Source organism: Lampetra planeri, chromosome 24 (assembly GCF_965212315.1).
Source record: "Lampetra planeri chromosome 24, kcLamPlan1.2.h2, whole genome shotgun sequence".
NCBI classification, from domain to species: domain Eukaryota; kingdom Metazoa; phylum Chordata; class Hyperoartia; order Petromyzontiformes; family Petromyzontidae; genus Lampetra; species Lampetra planeri.
Genome location: NC_136130.1, coordinates 10,390,358 through 10,409,062, shown reverse-complemented (window position 1 = coordinate 10,409,062; position 18,705 = coordinate 10,390,358). Strand labels below are relative to the sequence as shown.

The window sequence follows — 18,705 nt, the reverse complement described above, 5'->3', positions numbered from 1 at the left end:
CACACACAGTCTAGATTGTAGAGTCAGATATATACTGTCCTGTGTGGGCCAAGTACGGTAATTATACCTGGAACCTCGCCCTTGGGACGTTGCACTCATTTACGGGTGACAGCATAGCAACGCACATGGGTTGTGTAACACGGGGCAGAGAACACATCGGTATAAAGATGCAATTCCCTAATGTGTATTGGAATATCGTGAGACGTGATCCGTCTACTCAAGTGTGATGATGATGGTCATGGGGGGGGGGGGGGAAGGTGTAGCCCTAGCAGTTGATGGATTATGCCACTGAAGGGTTTGACACGTAGACTTTTGCGACCAATATCCATAATACAGGGGTTGTTTGGGGTATTTTGCCCGACTCTTTACAACTGACCAGACGACTTTGGAAGAAGTTGGAGTACCCACCCTTTACCCCTCCACACGCCACCTACCGATCGACTGCGATGTCCCCATCACGACTCGTGGGTTGGCCAGACAGGTCGGAAGCATTTAATTATTTGTGAATATTAACCTCATTAAATTATACATCGAGGCAGGAACACGTAGAGTTGAATGGGCTTACGCAGGAGAGGCATTTTTGTTCAAACCTTTAAATTAAATTTGGCTTGGGCAGGACACGTGCTGTAATTAATCTATTTGCAGCCAATTTCAATCCACGCCTGAATAAATGCCTCCCCCAGGCTCTGCCACCAATGGAGTTGTTTGACCATACTTCACAACATTGGAACCTCATTTGCCAGTAAAAATATGATAATAGTTTTTTAACCCTTTTATCTGGCAACAAAACTGACACCTTTTTTACAAGTAGTCATGTTTGCATAGACCACAATACCTGCAGTCATAATCAAAACAAAAAACATAACTGATAATGTATGCACGGTCCTTGAAGTTGATTGGTCCACACCCGAGACAGCTTTCCTTAGAGCCTAGTCTCACATGGTGTTGGACCAGATGACCCCAAAAGGCGCATCAATGATCATACTTCACAAGTTTGGACATCTCAGATTGGCAGACGCGGTGCCCGTGATCGGTTAAGATATCACTCGCCACCGACGTACAGCCATGGCAGGGAACTGAACTCAGGACGCAAAGGTTTATAGTAGAGTGTGTTAGCCACTGCTCCAAACGCTGTAGTCTATAACACTGCGGATGTAAAGTGTGCAACAGTGGCCTTCTTTTAACAGGGCCTCTTCACCTTGACACAATCTGCTATTTTTAATATACATTTTGTCCTGAAGCAGCGCTTAAAATCCTGAACAAGGTCAGACTGTTTATATTTTAAAGTGTCAAAGCTGTAGCTGTAACCAACCACCTGTGAAACGATAGCGTGGAGGAAAAAAAAAATCAAGAGCATCAATCTCGGATAGTAAAAAATAAATTAAATGCAAAGGTGCGTTTATAATGAAACGGTTGCAACTATAAAGGGTGCCTTCAAAAGAGCAGGAATAAAAGGACAAAGTGAGTCAAAATCAAGCTGGGCACATGAGGATTGGAAGTGACATGAAACGAGAGAGAGAGATAATCAGAGGCCGACCGGATGAAGTCTTCTTTATTTATGGGGTCCTCGTCTCGTTTTGAGGTGGAGACATTAAACAGCGTTCAAACGACCGTACAAGTCATACAGTGGGAGCCAAATTGAGATTGTGCCCAGTTTTATATTTTATTTTTCACCTTGGTGCCTTTGACTTGTTATTGCTTGCAAAGTTCACAAGCCAAAAAAATATATTTCCCCGCCTGCTGAGATGATGCCACCAAACGACGCGGTTGTTTAATCACATCGATCAGCGCTGCGAGCCGTACGGAGAGCCACAGCACATTGCTTTAAAGGCAATTAGGGCGCTACAGGTACCATAAAAGCAACACCTGTGTTTATGCACAAGTTCTGTATATTCAGAGCATGCAACATAAATCAAGTACAATACGCCAGAGGGTAGCGCAGTTAGATCAATTGTTATACTGCACTTCTATGCCCGCGCGTCTATACCCCTCCACCTTCACCAACCGGCAATGACGAACGTGATGAAGTATGGCCAGACACCAACACCCACATGCCCGCATGGCAAGGAGAGGCCTTCATCCAGCAGTGGATTGACAATAAAGGATGTGCATTTGCAGACATTTTGTGAAAAGTTGAGACTCGGTGAGGCTTCCCAGGTGAACAATCCGCATTAGGAGTATTAATACTCATTCCAAGAACAAGTCAATACCATGGATGTTCTCTTTGTATTGGATTTCATAACATTAGCGTTGAGCATGGTTCTCTTGCAAGTCTATTGAAATGTGCATGTACATTTATACCCTCACCTGTCTGAAACAGCGGAGAATGTTTTGAGGAAATAACCCTGAAGTTGCCCGGCTGTCCTGTCTAATCAAAGCAGGTCCCCCCGTCACGGGCTGGATGACATAGCAGGTTCACAATGGCCGTGTCGGTGCACCAAGGAGGCCCCGATAAGATCCTATATTCAAATCCTAGCAACCACCCATGAATTGATGGTCTTTTCACGGTTAGCAACCACCAGGTAAAGAATATTATTTTAGGAAAATATATTCATTTCATTTCGCGAATTCAAGCTGCGAATGGAAAACACGTTTTGGTTTGATGTGACAAACATTGTGCAAAGCATAATCAAATGTGTGCGACTAGTTTCCTTTAAAAAAAAATAGAGCACTACGTTACTTCAGAACTAGTTATGCAATTTAACATTCCTTGACAATTCTTCAACACGGGGCGCTAGCCTCGAGTACCTTGATCCAAGGGTTGACCACGAGATGCACACCCATACGCCACAGGGCCCTGTCTTCGGCAGTTTTTTTGCAAGGAGTTCCACATCGAGCCCTATATCCAAGCCACTGGGTTTGTCAATCCAAACTCTTCTGGGTTGGCCTCGCTTTCCTGGGACCGATCATAGCCTCGATGCCAATAGCCAATTGCAATGTTAGATCTATTGCCAAAAAACAAGGGCTCGTCCTGGTTTTCACCTGAGGGCCAAACGCCCTCAGACGACATTAACTTTGCATTCTGAGACAAGTGGTTGTGTCATCTCACCGGACAATTAACCTCGCCTCATTATCCCCGACACACACAGACACACGTACCCACCAACAGAGACGCAAAACACACACAAAAAATCAAAACATAACATTTTATTAAATAAATGAGTGGTGTCCCAGATATAAAATATTTGCCTATGTACAGCTTTAACCAACCGAATAATTGCGTGGTAGCAAAAAGACATGAACACTACATCTAGTAAGTGGACACACGGCTGCAAGGTTTGAGCTGTATGAGCTGTACACTACACAGCAGTCCTGCGTGGTCACGAAAAGGCCCTGCGCGCTTGGCCAATGTGGCCGAGGCAACGAGTGAAAGTGAGGCGGACCAAGCAAGGGCCATACTTTCCGGAAACAAATCACTCCCCCACCCCAACACAAAGAAACTTCTTTTTCACTGTACAACTGAGCCGTGCAGAGCCAACACGGCGTGGTGCAGGAGGTGGCCGTGTTGTTGTAAGCTGCTAAAGCAGAGCCGTTGCCGCTGATGTCACGCGTACTTAACGCATCTTTAGCCCAAGCCCGGACCCTGCTTAAGTCCTGAGCCAGATTCAAATGTCTTGTGAGGACACAATATTATGGTTTGGTTTGGGGTTCGGCTCGGCTAATATCGAGTGGAAACCCACCCGTAAGCCTTGAGGGGCCTGCGCTGCCTCGGCTCGGATGTGCCAATGGAAAAAAAGGGTTCAAGAAGCTATTAGTCCTAACAGCGCTACATGCCTAATAGCGCTTACAGCACCACGAGAGTGGTGGGACATGGCAGGAGAGAGCACAGGGGCAGACTCCTGTGAGGTTTGGTCACTCCACCCCACTTACAGCTGCGGCCGCTTGCTGCGGCTGTGAAACCAAGGCCTCCATCCCAGAACCAGCTCAACGCTGGCTCGAGAGTTACACAGAAAGGGGGTTCAGGCCCGTGCAGAGGGAACTTGCAGCCCAATCGCCGACGGGTGCTAATGACGTGGCAACGTCAGGCCACTCCAAGAGCCCCGCAGCATCACGAGGCAGGGTTGGTACCCCATTAACTGCTGCCACAACGCACCCCGCGTTTCGTCAATCAGATGGGCCACCAAAACCTGTGATCGGTCCCCGCACAGGCCCTCCCGCAGACAGGATAGGGCACCGAGGAACCGAGGGGGCGACATCAGAAACCACTCTGGGACACGGAGACCTTGGTCTTCATTAGTGTTGATTGAGAAAGTCACATCTTTGTTAGATTTCATTGTCAGCGTTTTTGTTGGTTGTTTAATTACTAAATGAAATCCTGATACGAAGGCTCGACGATAATTCCACAGGATGCCTTCGACCAGACTAAGACGAAAATGCCGGCGAGATGAACACTGCTCTCGATCACACTCAAGCCCGTGGTGGAACCCGTTTTGCAGCGAGCCACCGGACCTGGAGGCGCTTCCCGTTTGTCATGGGGGGCCGACGGCCAAGTGGCCAATGACGCATCTGGTGCTGCCGATGTCACCTGCCGGGCTCGGCCCCACACAGGATTGCAGGCCCCTGACGCAAAGCTTCCAACGGAGCCAGTTTCATATTGCGTGGACCCAACGTTACCAAATAATTCAAGCCGGCTCAATTATACAACCGGCCACGCGCACTAAAACCAAATACTGCTTTCCAAACAGACAATAAAATAAATACTTTTTTTTCCACACACACAAACTTTACAACCGGGTATGTTTACAAAAAAAGGCAGCAAAAAAACTTACAAATGTTTTGGATTTTTTTTACTTTCAAGGTGATTGTTGTCCTTAAAGGAAAAGGGGGGGAATACGTGAGGAAATGGAGCTATTTTGGGCAGCTCGAGGTATCAGGACGAACGTGAGGAGTGAGAATCCGCTGGGTGTTTTCGCTTCCCGTGCTGCTGCTGCTGTTTGCAAAGTCGCAGTAGGCCCCCCCCCCCCCCGACTGGAAAAAAAAATATTCTCGTTGGGACGCACCGACGAAGATATCCCTCCCCCCCCCCTAATTGTACTCTAGCACTGCAAATGTTCCTACTTCCATCATCCCTCTAAATTACCTCTAACAAGCACAGAATGTGAAAGCCAAACGTAAGTTTACAAAAAGCACGCATTGGGGCCCGTTCTGCATAGCGCCAAAAACCTTTGTCCTCTCCGGCAGAAATAAGGACTTCACACGCACCTCCGTTCTCCTGGTTGTCATGTATCCATAACTTAATTCACTACAAATTCAAGTATTGTTTACAATAAAAAAACAATATAAATTCACGACTCACCGTTCACGGCATAAATTAAATAATATTAATACTATACAGCAATAGGTGTCTATAGTGGCTGTGCATCGTTCGTATGTACATGGTAACTCTCGTTTGAATATAACGTGTTATCTATAAATATCCCTGAGGATGAAGCACATCACTTTAAAGATTCCTCCTCACGACTGTTTACACGGAGCGGAAATGGCTCGCCAAGAAAGCACGATTGTGTGACGTGTGCGGCACAGAAAGTACGAAACGCAACCCCCTTGGTTGACTGCGGAAGCAGAGGGAACAAAAATAAAAACGCATACACGAGGCTTTCTTAATAACAGGCAATGGCAACAACCTACCCAAGCACCCGCACTGGATGAGGAGAAGGCGGCGACAGTCATGGGAGCTTTCTTCATCGTTGTTTGCGGCGAGGGGAGCGCGATTTCCCACCTCGCGGGGAACACGCCACAGCACCCGGCACGGCTCGCTCACAAAATCGACGAATCCGTCGTCCCGCCAGAAGCCGCAGCGAGCAGGCCAAGCGCCCAGTGGGCGGGGGACTGGGGCTATCCTCTGCTCTCTTCCCATGCCCGTGTCCTCACGACCAGTGGCAAGAGAGCTGGGCTCGTGGGCCCGGCCCAGATTCCCCACGGCAGCCTCATGTGGCCACGCCAGCGCTAACCGGGCAGCGCTGTTCGTTTTAAACAAATCATGTTGTTCAATGCAGCTGCGCCGTGTTGCCCCGGGCCACCTTCATCGCCAGTCGTGACGTCACGGGGTCAGCATGGAAAACGCAGGGTCACCACTTGGGAAAGACACGAGTGCCCGGCGACCCTCTCTCTCAGGTCAAATTTTAGGACCGTGTTTTTTGTGTAAATTATGAATAATAATAATACAGTATCCGAATACGTTTATGCCTTGTAACAAAAAATTACAATCACTTCAGTGCGGCTGTGAAGGGCAGGGGAAGGGTGAGAGGGATGAAGAGGGAGGGGTCAACCCCACAGAGCCGTGCGCGGCTCTTGAGACAGACATCGGGGCAAATATCGAGCCGCCGAACCGTTCCGAGAACCTCTCTAGCACGGCTTGGCATTCCGCTGGTCGTGAAAAATGCAGCACCAGAACAGGCTGGGGGCGGGGGAGGGGGAGGCGGAACGAGAGAAGTCACGACGGCGGCGGCTACGAAGTACGGACGATCCTCCCGGAGAAGCAGGCCACTCATGGCACCGCCGCTGCCCAGTTTGTTTCAACTGATGCTTGCCACCAGTGCTTTTGTTTTTGCACGCTCGGGTGCTAGGAGCGTGCGCCCTGCATCGCGACACAACTAAAGCAGGTTTTCCCGGCTATCTCTGGCTCATCCCACACAAAATCTCCATTTCAATTCCGAAGAACAATCTCTTAAATTGCGACAATGGAGCGGCACACGCTTTAACAAGCGGTTTCTACTCGGGGAGAGCATTTTATGTTTAGAGGTGGCTTCGTTTTAAAACACAATCCAGCCTTCGAACTAACCTTGCTCTGGTTTTGCTAAAGTTCCAGCCGAGAGGATCCGTATCAGGGCAGCCAAAACAATACCAGGGGAGCTGATGTTTACCTCCTTTAAGCCAAAAAACTGTGTGGGATCAACCCTTGCTCGGGGGGGGGGGGGGGGGTATAAACAGAAGAAAACATCACCAATGATCACTCTCCGCTGTGCAAATTATAAACCATGTTCAGCCTCCTGCACATCAAATTACCATGGGTGTGCGGTTTCACGCAAACACACACACACATATATATATTTATATATATATCAACTCGTGGTTCACAAGACGTCCAAAATCATCGTCGTCATCGTATTTTGTCTTTCGCCATTTTGTACCCAAGCCACGTCCGGCGTTGGCACGCGGCGGCGGCGGCGTTCGCGTGGCCCGAGGACCGGCGGCGTTCGCGACTGTCTCTACCCAAAGCGCTCGCGCACCAGCAGCATCAGCTTCTTCTTGCCCTTGTACGTCTGCTTGAGGCCATCGAGGAAGCGGCCGAACTGCACGTGCCCGTCGGGCGACAGGGAGAACGCCTCGCGCGCCTTGCACAGGAAGTCCACGAACTCGGCGTAGTGCCGCGGGGAGATGTGCGCCAGCCTCGAGTGGGCCGTGCGCACGTACGCCGACAGCGTCGTCTCCAGCAGCTGGCGCAGCGGCGGCTGCTCCGCCGGGAGCGGCATCGACGCCGCCACGGCGGCGGCCGCGGCTGCCGCGGCGGCCGACGACCCCCTCGGGCACGCCGGGCGCCGGCTCAGGATGCCGGGCGGGCCCATGGTGCAGCGGCGCAGGACGTCGGCGAGGACCGTCGGGCACTCGACGCCCTTGATGACGAGCGGGATGATGGCGGCCAGCTCGTTGCGGCCGAGCGAGTGCGCGAGCGCGCACGCCCACAGCACGTCGTTGACGGCGGGGTGCGTGTCCTGGTTGTGGGCGATGGAGAGGCGGGCGAGCGCCAGCGCCGCCAGCTTGTAGGCGCGCAGCGGGTAGCCGCGGTGGTCCATGAAGCGCGCCACCGTGAAGAGCTGCAGCCAGGCGAGGGCGCCGCTGTCGGCCGAGTCGAGCACCACGCGGTAGGCGGCGTCGAAGGCGCGGGGGTCGCTCTCGCACAGCGTGAGCGCCGAGTAGGCGCAGTTGGCGGGGTCGCGCACCGCGCACTCCAAGGCGAGCGCGCGGGCCAGCCCCGCCAGCTCCTCGGCGTGCCGCGGGAACTCGGGGCACAGGCCCGGCTGGTGCGAGCGAAGGCCGTGCGACGTGATGGCCGGCGCCACGATCGTGGTGGCCTCCACGGGCGTGAAGAACTGCTGCCAGCTCTGCATGAGGTTCACCAGCGCCTCCATGCCTGCCGGCGGCGGGGGGACACGCGACGACGAGGACACGCACGGTCACGCGCTCGCCCGGCCACGTGGCGCCTCACCACTTGAAGGCACTCCGGGGAAGTGGCTCAACTTGTTGGAATCATAATTTGTCCCGGTATTACTTGCGCGAGTTGTTTTCTGATTTTACAAAACCGAATTGTGTTTTCAACAGCCACTAATGGCGTCGAGTGCAGTGATCGACGCGTTTTAACAATAGCATCATCATTATAACGTCTCCGATTGGATGAAATACATCACGCGTTTGGTTATTTCTACCTAAATCTTTCTCTGTGCGTCCAAAGCACATTTACTTTAACGAAGTATAGAGGTCGTCATTCCTGTTCGCGAGTAGGCTGTGTTTTGGAAGGGCTGATGTTATTTTTTATCCATTATATGCATGCACCAAAAAAACCGTATTCATATATAAACGTCTCTTTCCTCGCGTACGCAAGTTCATTGGAAACCTGGTAGGCGTCTCCCTCTCTGAACTAAATAAATACATTTGGGTTTCGAAGTTCCTCTCCTGTTCAAATAAATGTCAAACATCTGAACAGGAAGCGCCAGTTTATTTTGCTTAACCAGGTGAGAACCACGTATGGACGACCAGGGCCCATACAAGAATGACCTCGACACATCACACCGTTTGAAAACGTACCGACTTCCGTGGCAGCGGTGACCACCCATCGCACCATTTCCTGTCGTCTCCAGTTCGCCGATCGCAGGGTCATCTGAGCCGACTGAGAAGAGACAAAGTGAGCACGTCCAGCTGTGAGCCCCCTCTCGGAACTCGTCCACTCGTCCACGCGCTCAACCCCCGGCCTAAGCCTCGGTGAATGCCAGTACGGAATAGAACTTCAACTTACAGCACTCTGCCAATCCACTGCTGGATGAAGGCCTCCCCTACCTTGGCACAGCTTGCATGCTGTAGAGTGCGCAATGCAGTATGAATGTGGCGTGGTGTGCGTTGCTACCGTGTGTGTGCTGTGATGTGTGCGAGTGACAAGTGGTGGGAGCACTTGTGCCGTGTACCACAGATCGTGGTGTGTTGCGTGTACCTTGGTGTATCGTGGTGTGTGTACAATAGCGTATGTATCGCATGGTTTATGCCACCATGTGTGTATTCGTGGTGTGTTGCGCGCGTACCGTGCGCCCCAGGAAGAAGCCGACCGCCAGCATGCGGTTGTCGCGCGTCCCCTCCGTGGACACCTTGAACGCGTCCTTCGCCAGGCGGAAGAGCAGACGCGGGGACCGCATGTGCATCTTGATGGCCCGCAGCACCATCCTCACGCGCAGCATGTCGCCTGCGCACCAGCACGGGCTCGTCAGCTCAACATTTGCCCGGACTCCCAAGACTCGACCCAACATTGGCCAAACGCCGGCCGAAGGCCGACTGAATGCCGCCGACCAACGACCGAAGACTGGGCGCGCTGGCGAAAGCGCCGGTGGGAATCCTACGGCTTCCTTGTGACGCTCGCATTACACTTGCATACGCTGCGAGGAAGTGCACCACAACTTCCTTTGCATACAGGCCCACGGCCACATAAGGCCTGCCCCCACTTTGAAAGGGCCCGCAAATGATATTCATCTATCGCCGCAAGCATCTTAGCCGCACTAACCGGATACTCGAGGGTGGGGGTGCAGTGAGGGGTGGGGGGGTGAATATTTTTAACCTGGCCACAACGCAGCGTCGCTAATCTTAGCGCCACACTCAGTCACGTCCGTCAGTGCGGGGGGGGGGCGCCTCTGCGCCTCGCTCGGCGCGCGCACGTCGTCTCTGCGTTACTATTGGATAACGCCGAGGTGGTAACGTGCAGCCCGCTGTCGGCGAGCGGCAAGGGCGATAGACGAGGGTTGAGATTGACGGGAGGGTCGAGTGTGGGGGGGGGGGGGGGGAGTAAGAGGCAGAGGTCGCAACCGGGTACCCGATACCCGTACCCTACCCGATACCCGGCAAACCATACCCGGCCGGGTACGGGTACGGGTAGGCCGTGAGTCACTGGTGAGTAACTGTTTGTCACTCATTTTCCAACGTCTTGTCTCTTCTCACAATTCAAGTTCCTAGAATCAACCCACCTGCGCCTGCAACATGGCTTCATCCCAGAGGTCGCAATCAGGTACCCGATACCCGTACCCTACCCGTACCCGGCTGGGTACGGGTAGGGTACGGGTACGGCTGGGTACGGGTACCCATTTGCGATCCTGGTGCGGCCGGGTACGGGTACGGGTAAGGAATCAAAACCCGTTTGCGACCTCTGGTAAGAGGTGGGGATGGAACGGCGGCAGCGCGGGGTCGAGAGCGGCACGCACCCTTGGCCGAGGTGAGCATGGTGGACGCGAGCTCGCACTGCTGCGTCTCCAGGTGGTCGAGCACGGCCCAGGGGAGGGGCCACGTGGGCAGCAGCGGGGGGGGGGCTGGAGTCGCGGGCGGACAGCAGCGCCGGGAACCTGCCGGCAAACAGCTCTGCATCAGTAACCAATCACCAGTCACACCGACGGGCACACGGGACGGGGGTGCAGGCGCAGCCCTGCAATCGCCCGCTCGCGCCCACTGCTGGCGGAAGGACCTCTGACGGAAGGGAGACGTACAGAGCACCCTCTGGAGAGAATTTTGGATTCCACGCTGGTGAGACGGTGTTTCGGAAGGAGTTGCTTAGTCTTGAAAACAGTCTGCATCAGCAGCAGACCACGCTTTCCCACCTGATGACGGACGCTTGTGTTGCGCCCGAAACGTCGTCATTTATTTTACTTTATACCTACGTGACTTTACCGAAAGAACCAAAGAGTGAGGTGGGTTAGTACCGACACACTTTACCCCACCACGTACGACCGGTCCAATGACCGTGGGTGCATCTGTTTATACTGCTGCGTAGACAGAGGCGGGTGGGCGAGCAGGATTGAAGAAGCTCGCACCGTTGTTTCAAGTGCCTCGCGGGGAGATGGAGCTGAACCGGCGACCTCTGGATTTAAAGTCCAGTGGTACAAACCATTACACCGCAGAGGCAGCGTCACTATGTACTGAACAATTATATAGCGCCCCAATACGAGGAACGTCCGTAGACGTTGGTCGCGCGGCAACAAACCACCGACATCAAATACTGCGCAGGAAATTGGACCAATGCGGAGACTCACGGCGGCCACGAGCATGCGGTCACGAGTTCAACCCCCACGTCCGTCCGTTCCACAACGACCGCAACCGCGACAGATTTACACCGTCCCACGGCGGCAGCGTTGGGGGAGAACGGCGACAGCGGTGCGGCTCGCGCGAGCGCCAGAAAGAAAAAAAAAAAAATCCCAGCCTCAATTCGGCAACTCGGGCCAAAAACACGACTCGTGGGCCATGACTAAAGCGCTTCTCCCAGGGGTCTCCTCTTCAACCCCAAACCCCAGAAACAACGCCAATGCCAAGAGGGGAGGGGTGGGGGAAGAGAGGGGGGGGCGCGCGTACCTCATGGCCTGGAAGCCAACGGAGTAGGCGAGCTCGGCGTCCCATGGCAGTAGCGCAGAGAAGAGGAACTTGGCGTAGGTGTGCATGGGCACACTCTCCCTGTGGACCACCTTACCCAGGCCACTGTACGGGCCTCCTGCGCCCCACATACGCGCGCACACACACACAGCTCGTTACAAAACAGCTCATTGCGCAGCCTAATTACACAGCACACTTATTATACGGACAGTCGTTACACAGATCATGGTACCAGGTATAGGTGACAAACCCTTCTCCCAGCTAATTGACGAGCTGTCAAGATTTGAGGGTCGTAATTTGAGTCAAGAAGCCATCACCTTATTTACACTGCGGTGAACCTCACGCCGCTCGTGGCTGCCATGCATCACGCGAACAAACGACATTCTGCGTCCACGGCCCGTTTGTTAATCCACTGCTGGATGAGTGCCTCCATGAACCGTGTGGGTCGTGGGAGAAGGTTTGGCCATGCTTCACCACGCTGGTCGCACGAGGGTTGGTGGAGGCAACGAGCATAGATGCGTGCACATCGAAGTACAGCACAACAATGGATTTTGTTCCAATCTTCTACTGCCTACGACGTACATGCAATGCGTCAAAACCGAATGCAACCGGTGCGCGTCGGTAAGCGCGCCCCCCCCCCCCCCCCGTCACGTGGCGCGCGTCACGAACCGTCGAGCTGCAGCTCCGCCTGGCGTCGCAGGACCCGTCCGAGCGGCTCGTCCAGCGCGAGCTCCCCCAGGCGTCCGATGAGCTGCTCCTCGTGCCTGCACGCCAGGCGCTGCGCGGCGGAGCCCGGCGGCATGCAGCGCTGCTGCCCCAGGCCCAGCAGCGCCACCTCCAGCGCCAGCGTGAGGTACGACTCGCCGTCCCGGCCGCCGGGGAACGGCACGTGGTGGAACGACGGCGCCTTGGAAGAGGCTTTGACGGGCGGGACGACGGGGCGGCAGGTTAGGGTGGTCCGGGCAACACACGGATGGGCAAAAATATTCGTGTGTGTGCATATATACACACACACACACAAACAAGCAGACAAAAAACAGGTAGACAAGCAGGCAGGCAGAAGGGCCTATGCAAACACAGGTAGGCAATCGGTCATTTAGCCAGACACATCAAGACAGATCGGTAAGTCAAAACGTCAACAGGCAAACATATTGAGAGGTTAACAAAAGCCAAAGATCCCCCGTATAACCTTAACAGACTGTTGGGGCAAGAGCTGTTAGCAAGTACCTATGAAGACAAATAGGCGAACAAAGACAGACAAAGAAACACACAGGCACAGATACAGACACACGCACACACACAGTGATCTCACCGGAGCTGTCGGCGCTGACCCCCGACTCATCCCCCGAGCGGCAGGCCTCGGTGAGTGTGTCGTACAGCGTCCCCACGGGGTCGAGCGGGTGTCCCACCCACCCCTCGGGATTCATGACGCTCGTGCTCTCCTTGTGCAGCGACTCTGGAGCACAGGACGGCGAGCCCGATAGGCCGGCACGCTTTAGCGAGCCTCCCCCCATTACGCAACAATGCAGTCGAGAGAGGGCGAGCGCGTCTGCAGCCCCCGCGGGTCAAATCACCAATTACTTTGGAGGTGTGTAATTGGATAGTCATCATCGTCATCATCCGGCGTAATCAATCCACTGCTGGAGGAAGGCCGTCCAAAGCCGTCGCCATTGGCCGCATCGGCCATCATCACGTTGAGCGACCGGCCCCGCCCGATCCCGATAATCTTTCTGTAAGGGGGGTCCCCCCCCCCCCCCCCCCCATAAACGTCACGACGTCTTCGTCGGTTTGCGTTTTTGTTCCCTGATCGGCGTGTTCCACGTATGGGAAAAAATCTAATCACTAAACAATTTTTTTTTTTACCAGGTAAGGCCCACTGAGCTATGTAGCTCTTTTTCAGAGGCAACCTGGACACAAATGATAGCTCAAAGCAGTGGCTTATCACGTGGAAATTTATAGCAGCCAAATAATCTAAAAACGCACGTTTCTAAAATGTGGAGGGAAAAACCGGAGGACCCAGGGGAAATGCAAACTCCAAATATACAGCAGGCGTCAGGGTCGGGATCAAACCCACAACCTCCTGCATACCAGGCGAGGCAGATAACATCTCCTAGCCACCGCGGCGCGTGTAATCGAGACGCCGCCCGGCTCTGCCGCAGGTGGCCGATGGGCGGCATGGCGGCGGTCCCCGCGGACTCACCCTTGCGCTGCTGCTGGTACTCGCGCAGCTGCTTCTCCTGCTGGAAGAGCAGCGTGGACGCCACGGTCACGGCGAGGCGCAGCGCCTCCGTGGCGTAGCCGTGCGAACGCAGCGCGTCCACGCGCGCGCACGCCGTCGGGAAGTACTCTGGAGTCACGGGGACGGGGCGGGGATGGGCAACAAGGAGATTCACATTTGCATCGCCCGTTCGGCACTAGCGAAGGCAGAGAAGGGGTGGTGGTGGGGGTGGCCCAACATTAAATCCGCCAAACGTTCATGTTTGGTCAGCAAAGTCCCGGCGATTTTGTCGCCGGTAAATAAAATCTGGCTCAAGCAGCAGCTCTGGCGTAGAGCGGACGCACCCGAGCAGAGTGCAGGGCCTATGAGCGGCGCCCAGGGCCCAAAGCACTCACTGGGGCGGGAGCGAGTGTGAAAGTGTGGCACGTGGTGCTGACGGAGAGGGGGGCTACCAAGCTCGTCACGTGTCCTTGTTGTGCCTCCCGGAAATGTGGCATCTCAAGGCACTGCTGCTGCACGGCTGTGGTGCGCGACTGCTCCTGCCACCAACTCACCATGCCACAGCGGCCGTCCTCGGGCTCCGAGCAGATGGGGCTGCTGCGTCTGTTGCTGCTGCTGGTGCTGCTGCGCGTCACCATGGTTACACGTCTCGTAGTCCCCGGCGATGATCTTCTGGAGGTGAGCGTCCCGCCAGTCCAGCTCCCCGGCCTCGACGGCGCGGGCGAAGACGGTGCGCCGTCGCCGAGCGCCATCTGCGGTCGGCGCGAGGGAGGGAGGCACGGGGCACAATGTGCGGTGAGAAGAGGGTCGTGGGCGTTGTAGGACGGACATTATTGCACGGGGTCGGACTCGCTGCGAGCTACTCGATTGCTCCCGATGCCGGGCAGCGCCAGGGACAATCTCATGTTCAGAAGCTCACAAGTGTAGAGTGCGTGCGTTCCTCTTACTGTTGTGGGTGTCATTCAATCTTTAAAAAGGAACAAATCCATAAACCTCCTCTCCTATCCAAACATTAATTATCGTGGCCGCCGTAACGCAACCCCTGTTACTTGTGTAGGCGGCGATCACGTAACGACGCGCGGACTCGCCAGTTGAAATGGATTTTTTTATTTTTTACTACGCTCGCGACGCAAGCGTCGATCTGTGGGAATCGATCATTGACAACCTACAGTGGCGGGGCGCGCCGACGCCGGCGTGCCCACCACGGCTCACGAAGCGAGCGACGCAGCGCAAACGAGACGGCCGAGAAGAAAACAAACGAAGAATCCAATTGTGAGCCCCTCGCCCCACACCCGACCGAACGATCAGAATTCGTCAAATTGATGAGTGGAGGGGGGGGGGGGCGGGGTTGGGGGGCGGAGGAAGAGGTGAATTGTCACAGGCCTCATTGTTAGGGCTCCTCGCTTTGTTTCTCTGCCCCCGGCACTTCCACGGAAACATGAGCAGCCTGAAAACACTGCACGCTGTTGTGGAGCAGCTGGGGGGTTTGGGGGGGGCGGGGGCGGAGAGGGGGGGGGGTGCAGGTGGAGACGGAGCACCGCAGTGCCCGGTGGCGGCGCTCGTCACGAGCAGACCGAGCAAAAGCTTCAAGCGGCCAAGCGGCGCAAGGGCCCAAGGATGGTGGATGAATCATCAGCTCGAATACAAAATTCCAAATAAACATAAAACACGCCAGTGTACATGCACGAAACCAATTAGTCTCAAACTTGTCTGCATCTCTCTTCTCTCACCTCACGACAGCTCAAGTTGCGTCTATACATCCCCTATCTTACCACACACACACACAGCGATGTGTTCTATAGCTCTCCAGCGATCTCGCTCGAACGTTGTCCGTTTATTATTAGGGCCTCCCCCCCCCCCCCCATGGGGCCAGCAGAGCCGTGATCGTGCATCTCCCGCGAGGGGCCCTCACCCGTGAGCGGCGCGCCCGGCAAGGCCCCCACCGGCTCCAGGAGGTCCCCGCTGGGGTTGCCGTCCTCCGAGGGGCAGAACTCCGTCTCGTCCCAGCGGCGCAGGAGACGCAGCCAGCCGGCGCGCTCCGAGGGGCGGCAGTGCGGGTTGAGCACCACGCACATCCACAGCGAGCCTGGGGGAGAGGGGTGAGTGGGGGGAGGGCGTCACCACCTCTTCTTCTCTCGTGCGGCGGGGTGTGCCGATCGGTAACGTCAATACGTCCGTGCGGGGTTTGGTGGCGGCTTCTGGAGCGGGCACCGGCGGTACAATGTGCTGCGATTCACATGGAGACCCGTGGATTCGCTTCGTCGGTCACGGGTCGAGACTGCCGACCGCAGTCGCGCCGCGGCCTCTCGACCGGCGCATCTGCCACGCGACGTGCTCATGACGAGCGGCGGGGGGGTGGGGGGGGCCGGGCCTCAATCAATTAACGCCGGCGCTAACGCAGGAGGCCTGGGCGCCAGCTGTCCCCGTCTCCCGAGGTCCCCGTGGTTTCCGCGGGGGCCGTCGCTGCGGGGAGGTCGGATGTCACAACTCGCGCCCGCGCGTGCACGTCACGGCCCACAATTCATTCGGTCGTTCGCGTAAACACGGACGCTGGCGGAACAGCGAGTCCGTGGGGGGAGGGGGGGGGGGTGGCGACTCCGCAGACCGCTCGGATCAACGTGTGGTATGGCCGCGGAAGACCTACCCCAGCTGTACAGTTTTCATGGTAATCAAATCATAAAGTAATGAACAGACAAGGGTCTGTTGCACGACCGAAACATAAAATAACAATGAGGTCCATAGACCCAAAGGGCATTCTGCCGTTGTCCGGCAAACACTGCCTGCTGCATTAAAGACTGCCATTTTCCAGCAGCATTTGTCTAAGCAGCAAAACCCTGCGCGGGGTTCGTCTTTATCAGCAGGGTACGACCCCCAAGAAATGCAGCAAATTTATTTGCCAAAAAACGAGTCTGATTGCTGCCCATCTGAGATCAGCGATGTTTGAATAGAGTGAAACCGATACAACAACGCATTTCAGAGGAGCGGTCAAATTGAACGTCGGGCGCGGGCGAGGATGCACACAATGCTGGCCCTCCCCAAATCCGATTGCGTGGGTGGGGGGCCGGTGAGGGGGGGGGGGGGCGCGGGGGGGGGGGGTGTTGGTGCTGGGGGTCTCGCACGCACCCAGCTCGTCCCACAGCTGGCGGAACTTGTCGAGTTTGGCCACGCCCTGGTGCTGCCACGCCGAGAGGCGAGGGTCGGCCATGAACTGCTCCGTCATCAGCGTCAGCATCCGCGCGCCGTTGCAGTCGCGCATCTTCAGCATCTCCCGCACCTGCAGCCGAGCCCACACAGCGACGACGGCGACGCACGCGTGAGCGAGCGCGTCCCTTATGCCGCCCGCATCTCCACGTGACCAAAAACCGTCTGATCCGAGATCAGGCCTGCCCCCCACCCTCCACCCTTTTTTTATTTTTATTTTGCTCGGACCTCATGGCGCTCACGCGATTTAAATTCTAAATGGTCGGGCACGCACGCAGCGTCCTTACGTTCAGGGTCAAGATGTCATCGTGGCGGAAGTCCCAGAATGCCACCGCACCTCCACCAAGGCCGGCTACTATCCTCAGACAGCAGCAGCAGCAAATCGGCATGCAGCGACCTCAAGGCTCTGCCCAAAACGGCGGCATCGGCGACGATTTAAACGAATCATCATCCGATCCGAGATGCGATTTATTTGCTCGCAACCCCGACCGTTAACGAAACCCGAAAATGTTTAAGCTGCGGAGACAATTTATGAACGCAAACGAGTGGCATAAAGCGGATAAACATCGCGAAACCGCTCGGCAGCACTCCGTCGTGCACGCGGACAAAAGGGGCCTCTCGCACGAACGCATTCGTTTGCGAGGCGACAGGGTTCGCAAAGATGTATTTATTCAAATTATACCCTCATTCAATGGGCAATCTGAAAGGGCTATTTCTTACACAGCCCACTGAGATTCATTATCCCTCTTGTAAAGGATGCTTGGATAAGCAATAGTACCACAGGAGCCGTTGCTTATTTATTTACCGCTTGGGAGCTAGCTAATTTTCACATTTGGGATTCGGGCTGTGACAACAGCGCACAATGGCCTACCTCTGCGAGCGACACAAGAGCATCGCTCAGATCCCGCTGTAACTGCGCACGGCGATGCTCGTTCGTCATTCGTTCCCTGGCAACCAAAATGCACGAGCGGACGCAGCAGGAGTTGAATCTCGACGCCTCCTCGCAAAACGAGCCGGGTGTGAGAGCATAAACCTGCGAGTCACCTGGTCCAATGCCTGGTCAGCTCGCCACTGGGACCACCTGATCACGGTGTCACGAGATCACCCTCGGTGTCGTGTCACCTGGCCAATAAGGTCACCTGACGACGTGGTGACATGGCTACCTGGTCACGTAAAATCACAGAGCAACCAGGTGACTAGACCACCTGGTCACCTTAGTCACATGACCATTGGAGCCACTTGGTCACGTACTTCACCTTTCCACCCAACTATCTGGTCATGCAACCACCTGGTCACCTAACTACAAGCCCACCTGGTCACCACCTGCCCACCGAGTCGTCGTCACTTTGGTCACCTCGATTACGCATCCCCCCCCACCCCCACCCCCACGGGTCACATGACCACCTGGGTCACACGAGAAGCTGCCACACGGGTGCAGAGCGGTCCGTGGCCTCACCTTGGCGAACATGGACGTGAGCTGCTTGCCGGCGCAGAAGTAGCCGCCCTGCGACAGGAAGTGCCGCACCTGCTCACGCACCTGCTCCTCGTCCAGGTGCCAGCAGTTGGCATCGTCAATGGCGGCGCCCGCCGTGGGGTCCGGGGCTCCTGCAAGGGACAGCGGTCAGGAGAGCGGCGGCGGCGCCATCGGCCGTCGTAATCACTGCTACCAGGGCTTA

General features: G+C 55.5%; 1 protein-coding gene across 1 annotated transcript in view; it reads right to left on the bottom strand.

Annotated features, from left to right (window-relative positions):
- Positions 1 to 7,101: 7,101 nt before the first annotated feature.
- Positions 7,102 to 18,705, bottom strand: part of LOC144726766 (zinc finger SWIM domain-containing protein 6-like) — a 47,658-nt gene continuing 36,054 nt past the window's right edge. Inside the window, 13 exon segments of the mRNA XM_078605657.1 lie at positions 7,102 to 8,131; positions 8,803 to 8,884; positions 9,291 to 9,448; positions 10,455 to 10,557; positions 10,559 to 10,592; positions 11,593 to 11,728; positions 12,280 to 12,528; positions 12,923 to 13,066; positions 13,811 to 13,957; positions 14,383 to 14,580; positions 15,741 to 15,914; positions 16,952 to 17,102; positions 18,486 to 18,634. Coding sequence (XP_078461783.1) covers positions 7,209 to 8,131; positions 8,803 to 8,884; positions 9,291 to 9,448; positions 10,455 to 10,557; positions 10,559 to 10,592; positions 11,593 to 11,728; positions 12,280 to 12,528; positions 12,923 to 13,066; positions 13,811 to 13,957; positions 14,383 to 14,580; positions 15,741 to 15,914; positions 16,952 to 17,102; positions 18,486 to 18,634 — 2,648 coding nt within the window. The 3' untranslated portion in view covers positions 7,102 to 7,208.